The sequence below is a fragment of the Macrobrachium rosenbergii genome, chromosome 21, assembly GCF_040412425.1.
Source record: "Macrobrachium rosenbergii isolate ZJJX-2024 chromosome 21, ASM4041242v1, whole genome shotgun sequence".
NCBI lineage: Eukaryota > Metazoa > Arthropoda > Malacostraca > Decapoda > Palaemonidae > Macrobrachium > Macrobrachium rosenbergii.
Window position 1 is genome coordinate 44,521,100 of NC_089761.1, and position 17,079 is coordinate 44,538,178.

The 17,079-nt window shown below is 36.4% G+C and overlaps 1 protein-coding gene across 1 annotated transcript; it reads left to right on the top strand.

Annotated features, from left to right (window-relative positions):
- The first annotated feature begins 4,139 nt into the window (after positions 1–4,139).
- On the top strand, positions 4,140–7,041 carry LOC136850096 (actin-2, muscle-specific-like). The gene is made up of 2 exons (XM_067123642.1): positions 4,140–4,160; positions 5,857–7,041. Exon 2 carries the CDS (start codon positions 5,893–5,895, stop codon positions 7,024–7,026), a length of 1,134 nt encoding a protein of 377 aa, XP_066979743.1. The 5' UTR covers positions 4,140–4,160; positions 5,857–5,892; the 3' UTR covers positions 7,027–7,041.
- Positions 7,042–17,079: the final 10,038 nt, after the last annotated feature.

The window sequence follows — 17,079 nt, forward strand, 5'->3', positions numbered from 1 at the left end:
CTTCCTTTCCAGTATATCTTCCACACCATTTTTTAAGTTTTCCTCACCTCCTCCCCCTTAAGCTTGCTGAATTTTACACTTCACCAACTTATCGTCCTATATTTTCAGCATAACCGAACCATCTCAAAATATTCGGAACCGTCCGTCCTTTCACCTATTGTAATCATTGTACCACTTTTACATATCACCACACTATAACCTATCAGTCCTTATCCCACATACCATGCAAACAAATCATTTCGGTTTCCAGTGTAAACTTCAAATCTTTACCCAGTTTTTTGGGTTCCCTGCTTCCTTACCTGCTTCACCTATGAAGTGACTTACTTCTTTCATCGTTCTATCAGCCACTATATTCCCTCCCAGATAATTTTACAAATCAGCTACTTAAATTTTTCCACCATCCATTAGACATTCATTACTCAATTTTCCATACTGTTCCCACAGCTACTCTCAATGTCCTCCTCTTGCGAATACTTTCAGATTCATTTACTTGTTTCTTCAGTTTCTGTTTACTGCCAGAATCAACACTCTATCACCTGTAACTAACTACCATCCCATAGTACATTTAGGACTCCTATTACCACAACTTTTGTACCAATGTCCAGTTTGCTAGATGAACTAAAAATTGTTCCATTGCGTAAAGGTAGGGGTGATAGAGGTGACATCAAGAATTGTGTGGCTTTAACATTACTTAGAGAAAGTGAGGCAGATGACAAGAGGATTAATAACGGAAGAACAGCGTGTTTTTAGACAAGAAAGACGGTATGCGGAGAAAGTGTTTTTGATGAAACATTTAATGTAGTATGTTTGGAAGTAAAGGGACAAGGCTCCACATGGCATACAAGGACCTCGAGCAGACTTGAAGGAATGATGACTTTTTCAGGTTTGTTCAAGGTCTGTGTCTTCCTTGTCTAAAAACACGTTATTCTTCCCTTATTAATCCTCTCGTCATTTGTCTTCATTTCTTTAAGTAATGTTATACTCATATAAATCTTCCGTTCACCTCTATCTCCCTCACCATTATACAACGGAACAATTTTTCCTTTCATTCATTCCTTTCGGACCTTTTCCTTATCAACCAGACAGGACTAACAAACCCTGGTCAGCCACTAACATCTCCTTTGCAATCTCATTAATTCAGGTTTTTTTTTTACCTCCTAATTACCGGCTTTACAACCTCAACACTTCCATGTAGAACAACATAGTTTCTTTAAAGCTTTTGCTCACCTTCTCTCCTCCCTTCTTATATACTTTTGCATATATATATATATATATATATATATATATATATATATATATAGATAGATAGATAAATAGATAGTTTAAGAGCAAAAAAGGATAAGCAATTCTTCACTATGGCTAGTAGAAACAACAGCTCTGCTCTTCCTTCAAACTGAGTGTACTGCAATATTTTGAGCCGCTAATACCGAATATGAGTAAACAATTGCAATATATTTGAATTTGCAATGATTGAACCCCTTAAACACATGACGCCGTTTACCTGTATCTAGCATTTAATCTGGTACCTCCTCGATATTAAGACCCTTATTTTCCAACACCTCCGTTTTATCTAAACAGCATGTTTCAAGCTTTACTCTCTCCCTTGGTCTTAGCACTTCCAAAATTATTAATTCATTTAACCCACCTTACGTATTCCATTCTTTCCACTTACAGAACCATCTCAAAACAATGATCTATCATCCTTTAACCTATGCAAACTTTTTTACCTCTTCCATGGATTTCCATTTTTCTTTCCCTTTTAGTTCCTCTTATTATGGTACATATAATACAAAAGCAATTCATCTCAACAGCGTCTACCTTTATCCCTTGATTAACATTCAACGTCCACATATCCCGTTCAAAGAGAGGAGTTGGTTGAACAGTATTTTCATTTTCATCTTTGGTTTTCTTAGATACACCAGGTCTCTTTCCAGTCTTTTACACATATCCTGCTTCATTCTTTGTTTCACATATTCCGTGAATCGCCTCTTCTCCCATTCTATCAGATCTAGTTAGTCAAATTTGATTGCTACCATGTTGGCAATTAGCAGTTACTAGACAGTGCTGCACTAGTAAGGGCCAATGGCTTAATATTCTAATATACTAAATCTCTAGACAGAGGAGCAATTAGAGGGATTTATGAACTTCAGTGTAAGGAAATGGGGCCCAATCCGGCCACTTTCATCCTAATAGATGCCTGCTGTATGATATGGTTTTACAAAGTACCCCAGCCCTTTGTTGGCTGAGTCGGTTGAGCTTCAGACTGTCATTCGATGGGCCGGAGTTCAATTCCCGCGGCCGGCTGATGAAGAGTTGGAGGAATTTATTTCTGGTGATAGAAATTCAATTCTCGCTATAATGATGTTCGGATTCCACAATAAGCTGTAGGTCCCGTTGCTAAGTAACCAATTGGTTCTTAGCCACGTAAAATAAGTCTAATCCTTCGGGCCAGCCCTAGGAGAGCTGTTAATCAGCTCAGTGGTCTGGTAAAACTAAGGTATAGGCTACTTAACTTAACAAAGTACCCTAAGGCAAAGGAGCAAAGTGAAAGGTTAGGTATAATATAAGCAATCTCGCCGCTCAGCAGGGTGTGAAAGCCACCGAAAGGCCGAGGACGTATAGTATGCAGCGCCTTAACCTGTACTGATATTGCAAAAAATGATAAAGGTTAAGAAATATATAGCCTCATGTTTCATTATTTTTCATGAAACATTATCGTGTTCATCGAAATACCTATGACCCCAGTCATGAGGCTCAGAAAAACCAGTCTTTTTAACCAAATAAATTTATGTTTATGTTATAAAATGATGCCTGTAATTTTTTTCAAAGATAAATTTGTAGAAATATGCGTAATTGAATTTGAATGTAAATCGAATGTGCTCTTTACAAGGACTACGATTTTCTTCGTTGTTTGGTGTGTAAAATTTTGGGAAATTTCTGTTGCCGCTGGCCATTAAAAAATAGTAGTCACTGAAGTGCTGCTGAATGTAGGGAATTATTATACATACTATTCGAAGTATACTGCTGGATGCATGATTTCTTCTATAACACTACTCCCTTTCAAATACTCTGCCACATTTTAAAGTAATACAGGATGAAATCTTATGAGTTTACATACAAATGATTACGTATATATACATATACAGGCACCACCCTACTTACGAACATTCAACATACAAACATTCAGAGATACAGACAAATGGGATCGCAAATTAAAATTGTGTTCAGAGCGCTCCCCTTTGACACCCGTAATTTAAATTTTGTTTTGCGACGTCTTTTATACATACAGTACTGTATGTACATTGTATTGTGTTTTAGGATGAAAAAACCTACAGTACTATATTGATTATATCACACTGTACTTAAATAGGCATGAAAAGTACAGTAACCAAGTTACAAACAATTCAACATACAAAATTGCTATTTGTCTGTCCGTCCGCACTTTTTCTGTCCGCCCCCAGGTCTTAAAAGCTACTGAGGCTAGAGAGCTGCAAATTGGTATGTTGATCATCCACCCTCCAATCATCAAACAAACCAAATTGCATCCCTCTTGCCTCAGTAGTTTTTATTTTATTTATAGTTAAATTTAGCCATAAATAATCGTGCGTCTGGCAGCGATTTAAGACAGGCCACCGCCGGGCCGTGGTTAAAGTTTCATGGACATTATACCGAGACCACCACCGAAAGATAGATCTATTTTCGGTGGCCTTGATTATACGTTGTACAGAAAACTCGATAGCGCCGAAGAAGATTCTGAGTATTTTTTACTTGTGTAGATATTGTTAAGGGTTTCATGTTTACGAGGAGGATTTTGCTTTAAGATAGAATATTATAATGTGGGTCCTAATTTAGGTTAGAGATACACATACACATACATAGAATAAAATCACAAATAAAAACATCATCTTTCAGGCAAATAGAAGCTCTGTATTTTCTGTCGATTATACGCATTGGCAAACGGAAGACTCACGTCACTGGGAGCCTATTAGGCATGGACCGCCTCATTTGACGCCTCATTACTTACCTTGGATCCAGTAAATCTCCCGAAGGAAGTGTCCTCAAAAAATTTTGGCTCGAAGTCTCACAGACATTCTCCGTTACCCAATAAAAGAGAAGAAGCCGTGAACAGTAACTTCAGTCGTTCTCAGACTCATCGGCAGGTAAGTAAGTTGCTTGCATTGGGGATCCCTCCTGAAGTATGTTTCCGAGTGAAAAATTGGCAGAGGACCATGTGATTTGCCAAGGGCCTAACCTTTGTTATTTTATACCAGCCATAACGAACAGTTCTTGTTGGAATGGGATTTTTGTAATCGACTTTCTTCTGGTGCAGCTACGTAATTTGGTAGTCTTTCAGCGATTATAGTTATGCCAGTGAATCTCGCGACAGGTTCTCCTTGATTACAGTTTTGTAATGTGAATTTCGTAACAGTCACTCCAACTAGAATTATATGATTATATGTACGTCAAGTTCCTCGGTTATTGCTATTTAATGTGGATTTACAACAGATTTTCTGTAGTTACGGTCATGTTTTGTGAATCTTAATTTTAGCATTGTAATTTGGCTTTTGGTGGAGAGATCCTTGAATAAAGTCTTGTACGTTGATTTTTTTAATTAAGTAGCCTTGAACGCTCTTACATCATTTGATTTTCTTAGTGTAATCACCTCTGTTATAATCATGCAATGTGAATTTTGTAATAGAACGTTATCGATTACACTGTGTAGTGTGACTTTTGTAATAGAATTGTGCCTGTGATCATATCAGAATATTTGGTTGTAATGAAAACTCATTTTGAGGCTTGCGTGTTAAATAACTCACAAATACATCGTGAATTGCATTGAATATGATCATTTCAGGACGGATTCCATGCATCCAGTATCATATATGTATGTGTGAGGACGAGCATTCATATTTCTTAATAATAATGCAGAATCTGTCGTCAAAGAGTAACTGAATAATCTTCTTTTGGAAATATGAGTACCTGGTAAAGCCACTTTGCATCTTAAGTTAGATAGAGAGTAAGGAGAAAGATCTCACTACTCTGAATATTCAAAGCTGACGCCTATCGCAGAATCTGTTCAATAAAGGTCCGTGATAAGCTGTTATCACCGTTGATAAGTGTTCATTGCCGCTGTTAAAAGGCAAACGTAAACTAGAGCAAGATTGGTGTCAGAAACAATTAGAATCGTAATGTCTTTTTTGCGTGTGAAAATAATAACAAATGAAATAATATACATCCTTGAAGATTTTAGATTCAGCCAGTGGTGCAATCCAATGCGTTAGATGTTAAGGAGGATAATCTTTCTTTTAAACTTTACACAAATACACCTCTAACTTTATACGCGTTAAGTTGCAAACTTTATTCAGTATCACAAAGAAGGCTTCATGTTTAATATAATTTTATTGTGAGAATAAAATAAGCTCCGTTTTATCTTTATGCTTTGAAAATTTCTTTTCCTTACTCCCATTAACATGAAAAATCAGGTTTACTTATACAGTAATTACTTGAAAATCATATGCTAAGGAAATTAGACATCATTTAGCTGTCAACTGGATAACGCAGTGTTAGTCAGAAATAAATTACGGTAAATCTCCAGATCGTAGGCAAAAAATACCAAAGGAAACAATTACAGACCATTTGCAATGATTGAAAAATCAAACTAATTTAGTATCACTATGTTATTGCTTGTACTCTTTTATATCATTATACTATCATTACAATATCGTACCCCTTCCTATTTGCTTAGTATAATTAGCCGGAGAGAAAATGTTTCCATCAAATGCTGAAAAGTTCTTTATGGTAAATAAAGTTATAATTTAAAGTGCTGACTCTTGAAATACATTTCTTCTCTTACAGGTACTTGTCTTACACACCAGGCCATAGACCTCCACCATGTGTGACGACGAAGAGGCGGCGACCCTCATCTGCGACAATGGCTCCGGTCTTGTCAAGGCTGGCTTTGCCGGTGATGACGCTCCTCGATCTGTCTTCCCCTCCATCGTTGGCCGCGCCCGTCACCAGGGTGTGATGGTCGGTATGGGTCAGAAGGACGCCTACATTGGTGATGAAGCCCAGAGCAAGAGAGGTATCCTCACCCTCAAGTACCCCATCGAGCATGGTATCATCACCAACTGGGACGACATGGAGAAGGTCTGGTACCACACCTTCTACAATGAACTCCGTGTTGCCCCTGAGGAGTGCCCCACCATGCTTACTGAGGCTCCTCTCAACCCCAAGGCCAACCGTGAGAAGATGACTCAGATCATGTTCGAGTCCTTCAACATGCCCGCCATGTACGTTTGCATCCAGGCTGTCCTCTCCCTCTACGCCTCTGGTCGTACCACTGGTGAGGTTTGCGACTCCGGTGATGGTGTCTCCCACATGGTCCCTGTCTATGAAGGTTTCGCTCTTCCCCATGCCATCCTCCGTCTGGACTTGGCTGGTCGTGACATCACCAACTACCTTGGTAAGATCATGACTGAGAAGGGCTACTCCTTCACCACCACCGCTGAACGTGAAATCGTTCGTGACATCAAGGAGAAGCTTTGCTACATTGCCCTGGACTTCGAGAGTGAGATGAACGTTGCTGCTGCTTCCTCTTCATTGGACAAGTCCTATGAACTTCCTGACGGTCAGGTCATCACCATCGGCAACGAGCGTTTCCGTGCTCCTGAATCTCTGTTCCAGCCTTCCTTCCTTGGTATGGAATCTGCTGGTGTTCACGAGATCGTCCACAACTCCATCATGAGGTGCGACATTGACATCAGGAAGGATCTGTTGGCCAACATTGTCATGTCTGGTGGTACCACCATGTATGCTGGTATTGCTGACAGGATGCAGAAGGAAATCACTGGTCTCTCTCCATCCACCATTAAGGTCAAGATCGTCGCTCCCCCTGAGAGGAAGTACTCCGTCTGGATCGGTGGTTCCATCCTTGGTTCTCTGTCCACCTTCCAGAACTTGTGGGTCACCAAGGAGGAATACGATGAATCTGGCCCTGGCATCATTCACCGCAAGTGCTTCTAAATAAATATTATTTATAGCAAAATTATTTTTGTCGCTATGTACTGCTGATGAAAGTATTTTAAATAAATGATTTATGAAATAAAATTTTAATTTTCCAAATGAATTTTAATTATCTTATACTTTTATTTTTAATAACATATATTTTGAGGGCTCTGTCTTAACACACACACACACACACACACACACACACACACACACACACATATATATATATATATATATATATATATATATATATATATATATATATATATATATAAAGCTCCTGTACATGTGACGACCATCATTTAAATTATAGACAGAAAACTCATGCGTGCATGGTAACTGTAATTCATTCTAATATTAAGGAGAATATACACTTCGGGTTACATAGGCGATCCATTCCAAACTGTGATTTCCATCCTCAGGTGACTTGGAGCCATTGGAACGTGTTCTCTGCATTGATACAACAATTAACGAACATATAACAAAAGGTAGATCAGCTGGCAATATGAGAAGTACTCATGTTTAAAGCTAGTATATTTTAACGAGTTCTTTTGAGAGTCAGTAATTTAAGTAAATGCCTTATCAGTACTAGTAATTAAAACGAATTAATTAAAGTATAGTAAACTCTCCATCACCACTAATCTCGACTGAGCCTCTGACACAGTTTTCTGTTTTTTACATTGTTTTCCTGTCGATCAAGGGAATTATTTATAGTATATCTCTTACCTTTAAGAATTTATTTGTATATTGGACTGGTTCTGCGACGCCGTCTCTCCTTTTAGAAATCACATGAATCCTAGCTTCACGATGCCTGCTAACCATCCTCCTTTGGAAACTCCCTGAAACTCACCCTTAAGAAACCAAACATCTTACATTATATCGCATCCTTTAAAACACATAATTCACATGAACAACTAAACCGAATATAGTTTTAAAGAATTAAGTGCATAATTATCATTTTTGATAAACCACCTAAATTTCACCTGTATGAACGACCTAAAGCTCATTTTACGAAACCAGCCGAAAGAGAATCCTTTATAATACAAAAAAGCGACAAACTTCTATTTCGGCAGCCAAGACCGATCAGAATAGGACTAAGCTACTGTAATTTGCAGGGTGCAATATTTAACCATCCATTCAAAATCATAACAAGTAACCGAATCTCTGAAGCTAATTGGTATTGCTGCAATCACATGCCACCAACAAAAAAAAATTAATTGTCTCTCACTCTTTTCTCTTCAAGGATGTCAGTGACCCTCTTATTCACAAAAAACTGCTAAAGCATATTGAAAGTTTCTAATCATTGTTTATTGCAGTGAGGTTGCAATGTCCATACCACATTTAAACATTTTTACAAAAGCGAGAAAGCCAACATTAATTATCCAAATGTCACATAAAAATTATTATTTTATAATATCAGTCCTAATGTTATCGCCAAATTCTTACTGCCTCTCTAAGACAGTATGGTTGCTAATCCGATGCCTTGTAACTTTGAATAAACCAAATTATAAAATTAATAAATCATTTGAACACAGTTAAGTTTAGGCTAATTTTTAGGTCACAATGAAACGTTTAGGACGGTTCCCCATATATATATATATATATATATATATATATATATATATATATATATATATATATATATATATATATATATATATATATAATTACCCGGAGAAGACCATCAATTGATGTTTGAAACAGTTGTCGATTTGGGAATGAGAAACTCTATCGATATAGGAGCTTTATTTATCTCATCAAGGCATCAGCTTTGAAGACTGGAAGAAGAACTGGAGATATATGAAGTGTTGCCAGCAAGTTATGGGCGCTTCATGTCGAACGACAAATGGCCCCATACATCCACCAACACCAGAAAAAAAATTCCATTCAGTAGCCCACAGCGTACCTCTTCGCCAAATTCCATTCCATTAAAATAATGCTATAACTTTCTTAGATATTTTGTGGACGGACAAAACACTCCATCCAGCAGCGTTGGTGAAATATATCGAATAAAACCTAACAGTACCTGACTTCTGGACATTAACTGCAACGTAAGCGAGAAAATGAGATAAAAGGTGTCCTTCAGATTGAAAGGATAAAGGAACAAGTCAGAATTGTTCTCTGATGCTTTAAGATTACCATATGGGATCGTATGAAAGCTTGGTTGAGCACCACAAGGGTGGCTAAGGTGCCTCCATATTACAGAACAAGCTTCTTCAGAAAAGAAAATTTAGAGCGACCAGAAGAGCAGAACTGTAGTGAAATACATATAAGAATAACAAGCAAGTAAATATAGACAGAAAAATAGTTAAGCACAGAAAAGGTCCGGTACCTTAAATTTACTGCGGGACATAAAAAAGATACAATCATTCTCTTGTGGTTTCTCACTTCAATTCTTTGCGTGTATTTTAACCTCTTCAGTGTTAGATCTTGCGTGTGATTGTTGTCGCCGAATACATTGTTTATATAATTACTGTGAATACTTTACTAATTCTCTTGGTCTTCACGCCATACATAAGATCATTTTTATGCAGTTAAAGAAACGAAAAAGTAGCCGGTTTACCTTAACATATAAATTGGAAATAGATTTTGTTTATATTGTAGGTGCTTTTTAGACTGTTACCTACCCTAATTACTATAGTTTACAACTGTAATTTCTAAAGGACTCGCATTCCCATTATTCTAGAATGCAAAAGAAGCACGTAAACAAGATACGTCAGAAAAATGCATGGCAGTAGCAAGCCAGCCTTGGCTAACAGAACTGAGTAATGATGTAGATCACCATTGTCAGTGATTAGATTCATTCATGAAGTTGTTTCATTTACCAACAGCTGTACTCAAGAAATGCATACGGATCATTCTTTGATGACGTAGATCCTTTCATTATCTGAAAGTCCTCGCGTTATTATTTTCAAAGTAATCAAAATTTAGTACAGAAATTCAGAAAGACAACGTATAACTCAGGATCTTAACGCGGATTTTTTTTACCAACTTAATTCTTTACTGAGGGAATTATTATTATGTGAAAAGAGGTAAATTCATCTCGGTTAATTGGCCTCATTTCAGAGGTCCTCTCATTCACTTCAATCTTGCCATTAATTACGGGCCGCCATTGTGCAAGATTTCGTGCTGGCAAAAGGCCAGCTTAATCTAAACCAACTAACCACGGGTAAAGGTACTGAGTAACTTTATCAAGAGAGCGTTATCTCTTGATTTGACCCTAACACATGTTGTGCTGTCGGAAAAGAGGCAACAGGAATTAGCCAGACAACCTCGGAGAGCAACATGCAAAGAATGACTTTGTAGATCAGAGAGGAAATTGTGTAAATGCCTTCAAGACAATTAAAAAAAAACCTTATCTTCCTTTGTAGTCCAAGGAAGCGGCTGTGGTGTGAATGCTGTAAAGTTGATAAAGTTACCTTTTAAAAGAAAGGGCTTATAGTTACCTCAGGTTTCAACCTGACTGAGTATGAAACCTAAACAGCAAGAGTTTCTCGATTTAGCAACTTGGTCAAATATCATATAGAAATCCCATTTAAGTCAATAAGCCTTTACATTAAGACTTTTACAGTTCTGCATATATTGTAGTCAGATATTGTAAAAGAATTTATATGGATGGTAACACTGCATTTTAATTGCCTGGGGAAAATGCAAACGAATAACAAGTGAAGAGCTGCAGAATTAGGTATGGCTTCGCCAAATATCAGGCTGGGCTGGAGAAAAGGATATATTCTTTCAGTTTTGTTTGCTGAGGTCATTAGACGTCCTTAAACAACTATCAATAGGAGTCTCTGCGTGAATGGTGTTGGAAAGAAAATGGGAACTCTCTCTCTCTCTCTCTCTCTCTCTCTCTCTCTCTCTCTCTCTCTCTCTCTCTCTCTCTCTCTCTCTCTCTCTCTCAAATATCTGTGCGTATTGCCAATTTTACAACTGTTTACCTTTGGTTAGGTGCGTGGCCAAAGGTGACAATCCTGATGTTTTTCTTTTACCTTTTTTTGTATACCGCTGTATTCAAATTATATTAAAAATAAACTTCATTTTGAAGAACTCGAACGCTATACAGTTCGCACAATCAAAATGGCTTTTATGGCTTTGAATCAGCAATCCTGTTTAGAATCCTATGAAATAGTGTGAATATTTAAGGAGAGGCGAGACCGTGTACGTCAATTCTTTTTTGGTTGCTGTTATTGTCAGTTTTAGGTCTTACCTGAGCATCAATATTACATAAGAGATCATTTTTTAAAGACTTTGTAATATAATTTAAAGTGATGTTAATTGGAAGAATAATAAAGGTATGATAATTGTGCAAAAGATTTCAGTATAATGAGCTTGTCATGTTCCTGATTTGTAATGAAAAGATAAGCAGCAATGATTGCTTCTGTCATGTAGGTTATAAACATAAATGAAAAACATTCTGCTGTCTTAATTTACAGTAAATTATGTAAAACGTTGCAGATTTAACACTTCCAAAAAATTTATTTTGGTGTGAATTACTCAAAGGAAATCAACAGAAAAATTAAAAATATGAACAAATTAACGTCGATATGCACTAAATATTAAAAAGTATCAAAAGGTTAACTTCGATCAGTAATGGAGAGGATATTTCCAGCTCTGCCGATATAATATCACTCTAAAGTTAACATTGTTTCTGGAAATAAACACTGATTACCGTGACAGCCATAAAAAAAAAGTTGTCTTCTTGGAAATGAGGACGGAAATGTTACCTGAGCCTAGGAATAATCCTCAGGTGAATGTTTGGCTTGAACTCACATTCCCAGAAAAGTCTAGAGATATTCAGCCTCTTCTACACAAATCAAAGCTTCCAATGGAATGCTGGCTGTGTAGCCATGATAGATTAAACCTTGACTTACAGTAGAGCCGAGCAACAATTAACCCATAAATACAATTATAAACATGTCATCGAAAAGTATCAATATATATAAAGATAACACAGGTATTCCACTTTTATCTCCGAAGGAAGGTTGTGCTGTCAGTGCACCTCAAGTGATGCACTCTAGGCATTACTTCAGGGTCTTTGCAGCGTTCATTCGTCCCCTAGCTGCAACCTCTCTGATTTCTTTTACTGTACCTCCGTTCGTATTCTCTGTCTTCCATCTGACTCTCCACCTTCTCTAAAAATTGTGCATCTGCGAGGTTTTCCTCCTGCCATACCTTTCAAACCTTACTGACTGTTAATTTTCCCTTCAACGCTGTATAACCTCATAGGTCCTAGCGCTTGACCTTTGGTCTAAATTCTATACTCTATTCTGTTCTAATTTTATTAAATGTCTATCAGGTAACTATATTGATAACGAACCTGTCATTTTAAGAGATACATAACCCCTTGATGTCCTGAACATTGCCTTCTAAGTTAAGATAATAACACAAGGAAAACTCAGGACGCCTTACCATTCCGTCGTAGCACCGTTTTCGTTTTTCGACTGGCTGCTTATAGGATTAAATAAGTTAAGAAGTTCGATATCTGTGCCGATATTCCTTTCCCATTTAAAAATGTATGAAAACACTGTCATTTATCCCTATTATCATTTCATACAAATATACTTCCAGTTTAACAATGAAATAAGGCAATGAGCTATGGTCAAATTGTCAATTAAAATTTTGGAGTTATATCTTTTTCGTACTCATTTACATCTGACTGTTCAGGTATGGTATTTAATCGGAATTAACTTTAACAATACCATAAGCTGGTAACCACAGAGGAAATTAATAATGCATCATTTCTGGCAATAATGTTAATCCGAGATTTTCTTATAATAGCATGGTAAATAATCAAGCATTCGAAGAGCCTTCATATCCGAAAACGCAAATAAAATAATCCAGAATACACATTGCAGTCCAAATTTACCTTAAATTGTTTTCAATTATTCCCTGGTGTATAACTCAACCTTTCCCAAAATTTGATTGAATTCCTTCATTCCCTTTCAAGGTACCCTCTGAGCAGGGTTACAATCAAACAAAACAGACACGGTTGAATACGTAATCTCCCTTCACCTTCGCTGCTGGAAGTGCGTAAGCACGTAATTTAGGAAACAAAAAAGATACTACACCGACATACGGTCTCTAATTGTTTATACCAAATTTCTAAACAGACGTGAACTGCGCGTGGCTTCCTTGCTATCGTGGCATATTTTAACGCGTACCCGGGAGAATCTCTTCATCCGATACGGTCTTCCTCTAAGCTTAATTTACTTCCCAGGTTTCAGGTACCCGTCCTCTCTCTCTCTCTCTCTCTCTCTCTCTCTCTCTCTCTCTCTCTGTTAGTCAAAGTAGCTGTTTTTATGCGTTTTTGTCATATTTCTGTGTTTATTTTAAAATCTGGGTATATAATTATTCAGTATGTCTGCTCTTGTAGTCACTGAAAAATTTAAACCTCAGATAATTAAGAAAAATCATTAATGAATACGACTGCTATAAATAATGCGAAAGAACAAAGAACAATGAACGCGTGCAATTGTCACGAGAGAAAAAAAAATGGTTATAACGAAACGAATCCTAAGTTTTTGGAGTGCGGTTGGTGCAAATAAAATTATTTTTAAACATTTATTTTGACATGTAATAGTTAAAAAATGAGGTGAAACTGTCGGTTTTACATGCAGTTAGCTGCGCTGAAAGGGTTGCGAACTGCGAAATGCAATGGCTGTTGCGAAAGTGATGGTTAGTCGTTCTGCGCTGTTACACTTGCAATATTTAGCCTTGCATTACTGTTTTAGGAATATGGTAAACAAAAGAGATGGATGTTATTTCGGAATAGGGAAAAATATGAATCTATCCCAACCTTTAAAGAAATAATAATGCCTAAAGACACGCTTCATGTCATGACAGCTTCACATCTTCAACACGAAGCGATAGTAAAATATGGGAACACAAGCAAAGAGTTTCGAAGTCTATTAATCAGAGGGAAAAGAATGAATGAAGAAACCAACAGCGGTTTGGCTATCTTTATCATTATAAATAAGTGCTAAATAGCTGACAAAACTCGTGTGATTGACGTCATTTATAATACATGTCAATCCTCTGTACCGAGGTAACTGTATTAACCCTTATCTGTGACAATTGTTCTGCTACTGTTGAAGTTAGCGGCGGCACCAGTTTATATAACCTTTGGTATTCGAAGCTTGACCAACTAAACGTTAGGGTGTATGGTGATGCTACTGTGCTTTTGATTTGCAACAGAGTATTTTGTTGAAGTCTCTTGGTTTTCAAGTGAGCACAACCTGGTTAAGTCTCACTGCAACTATTGCATTCTAACACTAAAAGTCGTACTTTCGTTTACTAAAATTATTGTTCATGTAAGTATAGTTAAATATTAAAAATAAAAGGGGTGATAAGTTGGCCAAGAATGTAATTTTATATAGAAAATGATGATTTGCTGCACTGCCTTATAGGAGCTTTTCCATAATATTTACAAAAACAACAAGAAAAGAAAAGACCAGGAAGACTTGGCAGCTTTTCTGGTTGGTTGTAATCAGAAGAAGTCGGAAATTACCAGGTCTCCTCTACCATGGAGGTATGGTAGATGCAAGGATCATAGGGTCTCTTTTGCTGTCTGGATTGACCATACCTGCATTTGCATGGATTTTTAATGACCAGGCCACTCTAGCCAATTTGGGGGGACTGCTTGCTTTCCATAACTGGTTGGAAACTGAGAGTGCGTTTCTTCTCCAAGCGCCTGGACAAGGAGGGTAATTATGCTCTCCGTCAGGTTCTCGAAGATTTATATAAATCGAGTGATAACCTCAAGTTGTACAGGAAGGTGTCGCTCGTCAAAAAACATAGTTTATTGTAAATTATTATGAATTTTTTCAATGAAAGGCACAGAAGTGCTTATACTGGATGGATGGAGAAATAATGAGTAGTGAAACTTCCTTGTCGATATTTCAATTTTAAAATTATTTAGCAAATAGCCAGTTGCCAGTGTGGATAACATCTTTAGTATGACGATAATATACAGAAGCTAATCATGCAATCGGTACCCCAAACCTAAAATTTCATACACCTCACTCACTGCAAACCAGATCAAAAACCATTAGAAATCGCAGCGTTGTTTCTCTTAGCGGAGAGAAGACATTCTGGGAACGGCCGGGCTGCTGCAACGTCCAAACAACTTAATCTCTTAACGAGAGAGGAGTAAAAGCAGCAGGGTAATCCCACTGCACTTGTTATCCAAACAAGATATAAAGAACGACTCTACTGCTCGTTTTCCCACGATTTCCCAAAGCTTGCCTCACAATTATGGCTTAAAGCGAAGACCTAACTTTGTGAGCCGCTTCTGCCTTCTTGCTATATGGGCGAAGTTATTCTGCGCAGCTGCCAAGAGCAAGAGGTCGCATTTCATTAACCAGAGGGATTTGTTTGATTGTCCCCCCGAACGTGAACGATTTTACAATGGGCAGGACAAGTAAAGCTGATTCCATATTGCTGGTGTTCGTTTTAACTGCACTGTGATTTGTCTGTTTGGTAAATGCTGTAAACATAATTTCGTTTATGTAACTATATATATATATATATATATATATATATATATATATATATATATATATATATATATATATATATATATATATATATATATATATTATATATATATATATATATATATATATATATATATATATATATGATTATAATCATCACATGTGTTTATATACATGCGTGAACGTAGGTGAAAAGTACAGAAGAAGCAGTAAAAGATGTTTAAAACATAAGATGTATTACCTTGGTTGTGTACTCTATTATGATTCCCTGTTTGTTTGTCACAATGCATTTTGTCTATTCAAATATTAGAAGTCACGCAGTATCTTATTTCTATTATTATATCACGATGCGTCTTGCACTAGATTCCAGGGTGCATATGTCAGTAGACATTTGTGTAAATTTTATATTTTTAGAGACAATTGTAAACTTATTTCTATTATCTGTTAGGGCAGATTTTAAATACCTAAAATAACGTTGAGTTTTATACTAGTAGATTTTACAAAGTATCTTATTATTAGCAAACCTTTAGAGCGCGGAAAATATATTGGAACTTAAAATCGAACGTAACGTTGCTTTTACCGTAATTTTACACTCGGTGTCCACAAAGGAAATGTTTATAACTGAAGACAGTGCAACAGTAAGACCACGAATCAAAGAAAACCTTAAGATAAGAAATACATGTCTGGGTCAATACTTAACTGTAATTTATGTTTCCCTCATTATTTAAAACAGCCAATTCCAAGAATCTTTCTAAGAGAAGACTGAAGGACATCAGTGAAACTACTGTTAGCTGGGAAGAATTGAGAATTTCATTCATGCAAATTTTTTTATTATGACTGTCTGCAATATTTTTTTTCAGAAGTGGAGTATTTATTATTTTTACATATATACTTTTAGGAGTAAATTGAAGATTTAAACTAAAAAGATATATTGGACTTAGGAGTAATATACAATTACGTCAAAATTAATCAACACTTACTTTTTCCCAGGAGCACAAACTGTGCTCTAGAGTCTTGGCTAACTCAGATGGTTTTCTATAGACAAATGAGTTTTGAGGAAATAATTAAAATTATGTTGCCCAAACTTTTTAATACTTACCAGTATTTGTAACGGGAAAATTAATAGGCAGTAAACATGAAAAATAAATAATCCCATAAGTCAAAATAAAAGTCTGATTTGACTTGTTTCTTACTTGCAGAAGCTGAGGTCATATGGCGGAAAACTACAGGTACGTCTGGGTAACGTTCAGTGTATCAGTACTTTAGATTGTCAAAAGGTGTAATCAGTCTGATGCCATTTTCCTTCTCATTTTTCATGTTCAACGGATAATATATATATATATATATATATATATATATATATATATATATATATATATATATATATATATATATATATATATATAATATAAATTCACTTTACCTTAGGAATAACTTACACCAAAGGGAATCATAATTGATAAAGTGCATCATTCAGAATTCGAACTATTACGTTTGGATTTGATACAGAGGCAGATAGGTAGCTTAAGCATTCGATTATATTTATATTAATATGTATAGATAGGTATATTGA

What these genes read in the sequence shown, in the direction of transcription:
- LOC136850096 (XM_067123642.1), top strand. Translation starts at nt 5,893, where the DNA reads ATGTGTGACGACGAAGAGGCGGCGACCCTCATCTGCGACAATGGCTCC.